The following is an 8,771-nucleotide window of genomic DNA, read 5'->3' on the forward strand; positions in this document are numbered from 1 at the left end:
TCAGGTTTAGGAAGAAATGGGCTCCACCCTGCCTCTTCTCAGGGTCAACATAACCTGGGAAAAAACCCACAGAGGCCCTTTAGCATGCTGAGACATATACTCTTTATTCCCACATGACAATAAAAGGTCTTTATCATTAATGATGTGTTATTGCCAAGCAGGCAGGGTGCAGGCAGCAGTTCAAAGGATTCTTATGAAAAGTCCCAGGTGCTTTTGGGGTGTGGGTGAGGGGCTGAGTCTCCTGTGAGAATGGCGAGCCTTTGAGCCCCTCCTAAGGTTCACCTCTCCTTGGGGGGCTCTTGGCTTCTAGCCTTCTACTGTCCTAGCCTTGGCTGAGGACAGTGGCTCTAGATACATCTTCCCATTATATGACATACTTGGCCTCTGAGTACAGCCACACGTCCCCGGAGGTCTAGGGTCCTCTGCCGGGGGTCTTCCAAGGGCAGGACAGGTACCACCTGGAAGAGAAACCATCCCCACGAGTTGCAGGCACGTGGCCCAGCTAAGCAGAGAGGCAGCTGCAAACATGTCATCCCCTTTTAAAAACAGTAGAAAAGGAAGAAAGAGTCCTCCCTTACCTGGATTAGAGCAGCTCCGACATTTCGGCAGCAGCCCTTCATGCTGCAAAGCTGGTGGCAAAGGAGGAGGTTGCATGGACCTAACTCCATATATTCTAAAGTAAGAACAAAAGTCATAGAGTTACTCCTTTTCTTCATAATAAAAATAATAATAAATAGAACCTATGCAGGTTCTGTGTAAGCACCGGTGAGCACGGGACGTTTATTTCTAATCCTTACCATTTGTTCTGAAGGTAAGGATTAGCATCTCCATTTTACAGAAGGAAAAACGGAGGCCACCCTCTGCAGTCGTGCCCTACCATCTCCCTCCCTCACGCCTTAGGTTGCTGCCAGGATGGGTGGCCCTGTTGGCTTTTACTTCCAGTTTCTCCCTGCAAAGCAGGACTTCCAGAGACTGTTGGGCACGGGTGGGGAACGGAGCATGGCTGCCTACTTGGACGGCCCTGCGACTACACACAAGGCCCCGTGTAAAACAAATCAGACACAAACATAGTCCCAGTGCTGGGATGAGTCCCTCTGGAAACCCGTGGCCCAACATCTGCCCTTCCCCTTGTTACCTGTGGTTACGCCCCAGGCCAGACTTACTCCTCATACGGTTTCAGGGGTGCTCTCTTGGCCTGCTCCACGATGTCCAGGAAGTCCCTGTAGCAGTTCCTGGCCATGACCGTGAACCGTGTGGCACAGCCTAATTCAGTGACCCTGGCTCTTGGCAGGTAGCCCGCCCAGCCAGGGATCGGGGGCTCCTGGAGGGGTTTCTTTATGTGTTTGCATTCTGGAAAGAAACACCATGCTTCCTGAGGGCTTTGCGAAGCCACACCATGGGCAGTGCTCCCAAGTCAGCTGGCACCCCAACAGCACGGTGAACACCTAGGCCTCTAGATGTCCTCAGGGCAGCTACCACTGGCTGGTTGATTCTCATGCCAGGCACCTCGGTAGGGGCTTGACATATAGCCTTTCATTTCATTCTCTCGCAATCCTTAAGAAGTTGGTGCCGTTATTACCTCCACGTTTTGGAGGAGGAGGCTGCGAGAACTTCAGGAGGTTAAGACTCGGCCAAGGTCATATAACAAGGAAGTGCTGGCATCGAGATTCAAACCCAAGTCCCTCTGATTCCCAAGTCCTTGCTCTTAAACAGGTCCTTCTCCTTCCTCAGGTTAAAAGCTTCAGTCATTGCTCTTTGACAGTTTACACAGGGAATCAAGAGAAGCACCCAAATCAGACTCAACACCGGGAACCTGCCTGCAGGTCATGAGTGACTCTGGCTGGCTAGATGACGTTGGCAATTTCACATTTGTGAGAGGAAAGATTACAGCCCCATAAGCCTCCCCCAGCTGTTGTAAGAATTTAATTAGGCCTCTGAGTCCCATAACCTCAGAGCTAGAAGGCACCCTAGGGAGTATCTGGTCCATCCTGCCCTGCCCTGCCCTGGATGAAGTAATTAGAGCCCAGAGAGGGAAAGCAAGTTGCCCTAGGTCACACAGCAAGTAGGCAAAGAGCTGGGCTCAATCCCAAACTCTTAGGCAGATGTTCTTTGTAATGTTTTGGAAATTTTTAAAGCACAAGAAACGTGTTCTTAAAGGGCCCAGAACAATTCTAGGAATAATAACAACTGCAATCAGTCCATTACTTTTTCTATAGGCCTTGAAACCTGAAAAATGGTCCTGGACAAACCACCGTGTGATTATTAACATTGTATAATCATATCATCATCGTTTTTGTGGTTGTTATTCAGAGCAAAACCCCTTCCACCCAGCTAGGACCTGGAAGAGCTGGGTCCAAACCCAGGTCTGACCTTGGACAAGGGACACTACCTCTTGAAGCCTCACTTCCCCCATCTCTAAAATGGGAAGGGCAGGATCGCCCTCACAGGGCTGCTGTGAGTGGTTAACGAAGTAACGGTGCCAGGCACAGAGGAAGCACTAAAATGCAGAGACGGCAGTTGTCTGAACGTTTGTGGTAAGACTAGCCCAGGGGCACTTAGTTCCCAACGCCCTCTCCCCCTGGAACTGTTTCTCATTTTAAGAAACCGAGCCTTTCCGTTTTCACTGCCGCCTGGGAATGGGGAGCTGTGCTGAGCTCTAGGATCTCTGTGCAGCTCCGTGGGCCTGCCAGGCCCTGCCCTTGGGCCCCGGGGCAGAAGGGGGCTGGTTTCTGGGGGCCGGTACCCAGACTCAAGGGGTGGTACTGCTGGTAGTACTGGTGCAGCGCCCGCAGGACGGCCTTCTCAGAGCTGACGGGTTTCAGTCTCTGGGCAGCGGCCACCGAACAGCGCAATTCCTCCAGCTGGTCTTTGTATCGCTGCGTCTTCTCCTGGAAGGCTCTCAGACAGTGGGACACGTCATCCTCCCTGGAAGTATCCAGGCAGCTGAGGTACGGGATGAAGCCTGCAAGAGCCCACGGAAACCACAGCCTTTGGCAAGGATTCCGAACCTTGGCCCAAACGCCCCGGAGTTTTCAGCCCACCAGTTGGTATTTCTCCCTTGGCCAACAACACTGCATTTTTCCAAAGGCCATTAATACAAGCAGTGCTGTTGTTCCCACTGTGACGGGCCCTCCCAAGGCCACAAAAAATGACGGTGCTGGGGAGTGAAGGCCCATTTCAACAAAGGCTATGACAGTAATATTCTTTGATAGCAAAGCCCCTGATGTCAGCCTGAACGGCAAACGGGGAAAGCATGTAATGGGCCAAAATGATAGTCTGAGGAGTAATTGAAATTATTCACTTTTTTAGAGAGAAAGCTTATTTTCCTTGACACTTCCCAAATGCAATTTGGGACCTTTCTTGTCTGGACCATCGGAAAATTGTGGGCTTATTAAAAGCAGAGACCTATTACACAAAAAGGTAAATTCATTGTCTGCAAGAGCCACCCCTAGAATAATTTTTCACCATTTCCCACAAAATAACATATAATCATTACAATTAGTACGGGTAAAACATGACTATTTATTCAAACTGGATGCTGAATCCTAAGTACTATAATATTGTCACAATAACACCATTTTTTAAAAAGAACAAATGAGGAAAAACTGGTTAAGAACTTGGTTTTAGACTGTAAAATAAATAAATAACTCTCACGACGGAAGCCCAACATTTTTGCCTTTGTCCCTAGGTAAGGAACACCTGCCTTCAGCGTTGAATGCAGCAACCACCACCCCTGCACCCTGCAAGAGGCCCCCTCTGGAAGATTCCAATCACGAGAGACTGATCTTAAAGTCCTCCACCCACCATCCAGCCTCCCCAATCCCTGGGCAATTAAAAGATACCTTAATGTCATGGGGGAGGCCGCTGTAGTAACCCACAGGACTTGCCACAGTGGTGTCTCCTCCATCAGGGTCTACTCTGACCTGCACAGATTTTACATTTCTATATTGGGTCTTCAGAAAAGTCATGACGCATGTTTGCGACCGATGGCACTAGTTCATTTTTGGAAGTACTAGAGTCATTCGCATCTATGTTATTGCTATGTCATTTGACAGCTGACAGTTCTAGCTTCATTCTAAAAGAAAAAATTGAGCGATTTGGTTGAGTTTTGGAGATTTTACAACAAGTTGAAGAGGGAAGACCAAACTGTGCGTTTTGGCCATATTTTACTGTTTTACTTCCGTAAAGGGAAGAACGCACATCAAGCTTGTGAAAAGTTGCATAAAGTTTACGGTGACAATGCTCCACAAGAACATCAGTGCCAACGATGGTTCACAAAATTCCGTGCTGGTGATTTTGATCTCAATGACGCTCCTCGGTCAGGGAGGCCCACCGAGGTTGATGATGACAAAATAAAGGCATTGATCGAGTCAAACCCACGTTACACGACACAAGAGATTGCAAAAACATTGAACATCCGTCATTCAAGCATTCATGACCACCTGAAAGAGCTGGGATACGTATGCAAACTTGATATTTGGGTTCCGCATGAATTCAAAGAAGTTCATTTGATGGCGTGTGTAAACATCTGCAATATGCTCATTAAACGTGAGGAAAACGATTCTTTTTTGAAGTGATTGATAACTGGTGATGAGAAGTGGATTGTTTACAACAATTGGTGTGCAAATGGTCTTGGTCCCGACATGATGATTCGCCTCAAACGACATCGAAAGCAGACATTCACCAGAGCAAGGTTATGCTCTCAGTGTGGTGAGATTTTAAAAGCGTCGTGTTTTTCGAGCTCCTACCAAGGAACCAAACAATCAATTCAAATGTGTACTGTCGGCAATTGGACAGATTGAACGAATCCATCATCCAGAAACATCCAGAGCTTGTTAATTGTAAAGGAGTTGTGTTCCATCACGACAATGTGAGACCACACACAAGTTTGATCACCCGTCAAAAATGATAGGAGCTTGGATGGGATGTGTCGCCACACCCACCATACTCAACTGACCTTGTGCCATCAGACTTCAACTTGTCTCGCTCTCTTCAAAACTCCTTGCGTGGTATAATGTTCAATTCAGATGAGGCTATAAATCAGCACCTTGTTCAATTTTTCGCAAATAAAGACAGGCCCTTCTATGAACGAGGAATTATGAAAATCACTGAAAGATGGCAAAAGGTTATCGAACAAAATGGGCAATATATCATTTATTGCTCTTTGTTCTTTATATAAGTAAATGACCTTTGAAAAACATAAGACAAAATACGTCATGACTTTTCCGAAAACCCAATAGATCAGGGGTCGGCAAACTGTGGCTCGTGAGCCACATGCGGCTCTTTGGGTACGTACATGTGGCTCTGAAGCAAAATTGGAAATGAAAATAAAACTATAATAGTTTCATTTATAAAAATTTCAAATGATATTATTCACATAATGGTGACTTCATTTGTTTAATGGCTCTCAAATAATTTTTAAATTGTTGTGAGGGACCGGATTGGCTCTTCTGTCTCAAGTTTGCCAACCCCTGGGATAGGTGCACACACACAGGAATACAAAATACCCTTATTGAGTCTTGCTGAGCACCAAGACATTTTAAATAGGTTATGTATGCTGGCTCCATTAGTCCTCACAACAATCTTATAAAAACTCCATTATTACCCCCATGTAGTTGGTTGAATTGTGTCCCCCAAGTCCAAGTTCTAACCCCTGGCATCTGTGAATGCGACCTTACCTGGAAATAGGATCTGTGCAGATATAATTAAGGATCTAGAAATTCAATCATCCTGGATTGAGGGTGGCCCTGAATCCAATGCTTGGTGCTTTTATAAAGCAAAAGTAGAGGGAGGTTTGAGACACACAGACAGAGAAACAGGGCAGAAGGGCACACGAAGAATCAGGTGAAGATGGAGGCACAGATGACAGTGACCAGTGATGCTGCCACAAGCCAAGGAATGCCCGCGGCCACCAGAAGCTGAAAGAGGCAGGAAGGAGCCTCCCCGAGAGTCTTCCGAGGGAGCACGGCCCTACCTCCACCTTGATTTCAGACCTCTAGCCTCCCAAACTGTGAGAGAACAAGGGTCTGTTGTTTTAAACAGCAGCCCTAGGAAACGAATACAACCATTTCATAGAAATTACCATAGAGAGGTAAGTACCTTACTTACAATCACACAGACAATGGCTGAGCAGAGGCTGGAACCTCAGTTTGTTAGAGCCCAAAGCCTGCTTTCTTAATGAACCAGGACCAGAGGGTGAGGCTGGGCAGCCTTGGGGTATTCCCCCTGCATCTCTCTTCCTGAGAACATCTGTAAGTGAGAGCTGAGGGCCTACAGGGATCACTGGATTTGTCACAAGGATGTGACTTAATAAGTTCTCAGTAGCCCAGAAGCCTTTAGGTAGGGTGACCAATTGTCCAGGTGCCAAGGACTAAGGCATTTCCTGGGACACAGGACTTTCAGTGCTAATTGCAGGCAATTCAGGACAGTTGGTCACCCTCCCTCTTGGGAACACAAGAAGAAATGGAACCATAAGAACAGTTCTATTGCAAAGCTTGAGAAAGTCAAAGTTGGGGAGAAGGACAGGGCCTCAAGCTTATTCGTGTGTCTATCGCCATTCACTGTGTCTCTCCTGGTCCAAATGCATTTAATGGACATTAATTAAGTGCTTCCTGCATACCAGGTCATGTCCTGGGAGATTTGACCTAAGTTATATCTCTCTATCAGAGCCATTATCAGCCATCTTCAGCAATGGGGTGCTCTTAACACATATCTTAAAAGTTAGTGCCTGTATTGGCTCAGTCGGCCAGACAGACACGAACAGTGGGCCAAAGCACGGACAGTGAGCAGGACCATGGTTCTCCTGCCAGGCACGTCTGCAGGGCACGTCTCCACTTACCACTGTATCCTGGTGTGATTGGCAGCTGTCTCATGAAGGTCTTGGAAGACTCCATGATTTTCCCTCTGTTAATAAAGGGAAAAAGGAATGAAATTGTCCTATCAAATGTCCCTGCCTCAAGAACTCACCTCAAGTATGCTAGAGCCCTTGGGAGTACAGTGACCTTGTCAGGGGTTCGGATGGAGACATAACACCACCATCTTACACAAAACCAGATGTTGCAGGCTTCAGTAATAAAACCATGATACCAAGGGGCCTTCGCCTCTTACATGAACTTAGATGGCAGGTGTGCAAATCACCACCCACCAGTGTCTCCCTCCCCTGGGGGCCTCGTCCCACCCCCACCTCCAACCTTCCATCCAACAATTATGAACTGTGTACACATTATGGCCACCAACTGTGACAGAAGTTAGAAATTAAAAGATGAGCAAGACCCAGGAGCTCCCATGTAAAAACCTTGAGGGGGGGGACGGGGGGGGGAGATGAGGTATCCTTAACCCACAGCCTTTCTTTATCCAGGGGATACCAGGTCACAGTGGTGATTTTTGCTGCCCCCCAGCACCTCCCCCCTCAGGACATCTGGCAGTGTCTGGAGACATTTTGGGTTGTCACAATAGTGGACTGGGTGCTGCAGGTATCTAGTGAGTAGAGGCCAAGATGCTGCTCAACATCTTGCAAGGCTCAGGACAGCCCCCTAACAAAGAATTAGAGTTATGTTCTGGCTGGAAGGGGTCATAAGTCCCAAAAGGCTGGCCTGGAGTCCAAGGGGGGTGAGCAGAGGGTGATGGGGGGACCACTGCAGCATTAGTTCATGTAGATGCTGTCTCTGGAGCCAGACCCATTCCTTCTTCCAGGGTGGCCCGTGGTCCCTGCACACACATCCCCCATGGGCCAGGCCAGCATCTCACATCTGTTGATGCTGCCAGGTCCTACCCAGCCGAGCCAACTCATCTCTTAAAAGTGATGCCCTCCTGCCAGGACAAATGGCTCAGGGAGTGGGAGGGGAGGGCCACAGTCAGGTTTTGTCAGCAATGATGGGCATTTTAAAAACGTTCCAAGCATGTACAGAACGCTTGCTATCAGGACAGGGCTGAATGTGGGACCGCATTCTTGTTAAATCCTCACAACCAACCTAAGGGTTAGTTGGAGTCCCCATTTTATAGATGAGGGCGGGGAAAGGCATGGAGAGGTTAAGTAACTCGTTTGAGGGTCGTTGCATCCAAGGAGGTATAAATGAATGGCCTCTAAACTCTTGAGAGGTAGGATTTTGTGGCCTCAAAAGAAGCCGCTAAGAAGGGGGCGGCTCCGGGCGCAGACGGTAGGGGCGGAGCGGCTGCGGACCCCGCCCCGAGGCCCGCCTGGAGGAGGCAGAAGGAAGGAAGGTGGAGACGAGGTGAGCGGGGTCCGGGAGGGGCGGGGATACGCCGCCCCCCTCACCCCTCACCCCAACCCTCTCCTGAGTCGCTCACCTGGGCGGACCTGGATCACTGCCCAGCGGGCCGCCTCGCCCAAGCCCTGCCTGCGCGCCGCCCCGCCTTTGTGCGATCACCCGCCGGAGAAAGGGCGGGGGAAGGGAGCTGGGCGGGGCCTGCTGTCCGCCTGCCCCGCCCCCGGACAGCAGGCCCCTCCCCCGTCCCTCACCACCCGCCGCCCCACCGTTAGCCGAGGCCGGGCGGCCAGGCGGGTGGGTGAACTCGATTGAATGTGATGGGGCTTCCCACTGCTCCCCGCTCAGGAGTCGCCCAACAAATATTTGGTCTCCAAAGCTGTTCTCCATTCATGGTCTCCCCCAGCCGGGGCCCTCTTAAGTTTGGGGATTGGGAGGAGGGGCACTCGAAGGGATCTAGGTCAACGCGGCCTTTTTGTAATGTGGACGCTGGGGTGGCCTGGGTTGGGGCCAGGAAGTCCTGGTGGGAGGAAGAGGGTGGATGAG

At 49.4% G+C, this 8,771-nt stretch overlaps 1 protein-coding gene across 1 annotated transcript; it reads right to left on the bottom strand.

The window, feature by feature from the left end:
- Positions 1–213: 213 nt before the first annotated feature.
- SPMIP5 (sperm microtubule inner protein 5) lies at positions 214–8,374 on the bottom strand. Its single transcript, XM_019642920.1, has 6 exons — positions 8,308–8,374; positions 6,839–6,903; positions 2,744–2,962; positions 1,164–1,350; positions 579–673; positions 214–458 (listed from the first exon to the last, which is right to left on the bottom strand). Exons 2-6 carry the CDS (start codon positions 6,891–6,893, stop codon positions 307–309), a joined length of 708 nt encoding a protein of 235 aa, XP_019498465.1. The 5' UTR covers positions 6,894–6,903; positions 8,308–8,374; the 3' UTR covers positions 214–306.
- Positions 8,375–8,771: the final 397 nt, after the last annotated feature.

Source organism: Hipposideros armiger, unplaced genomic scaffold (assembly GCF_001890085.2).
Source record: "Hipposideros armiger isolate ML-2016 unplaced genomic scaffold, ASM189008v1 scaffold_74, whole genome shotgun sequence".
Lineage (NCBI taxonomy): Eukaryota > Metazoa > Chordata > Mammalia > Chiroptera > Hipposideridae > Hipposideros > Hipposideros armiger.

Bases quoted from the DNA above. Each gene is read 5' to 3' on its own strand.
- SPMIP5 (XM_019642920.1), bottom strand. From the start codon at position 6,893: ATGGAGTCTTCCAAGACCTTCATGAGACAGCTGCCAATCACACCAGGA. The intron at 2,963-6,838 runs GTAAGTGGAGAC...GGGCTCTTGCAG, and splicing joins AATCACACCAGGATACAGTG to GCTTCATCCCGTACCTCAGC. The intron at 674-1,163 runs GTAAGTCTGGCC...TTCTTACTTTAG, and splicing joins CCCCTGAAACCGTATGAGGA to AATATATGGAGTTAGGTCCA.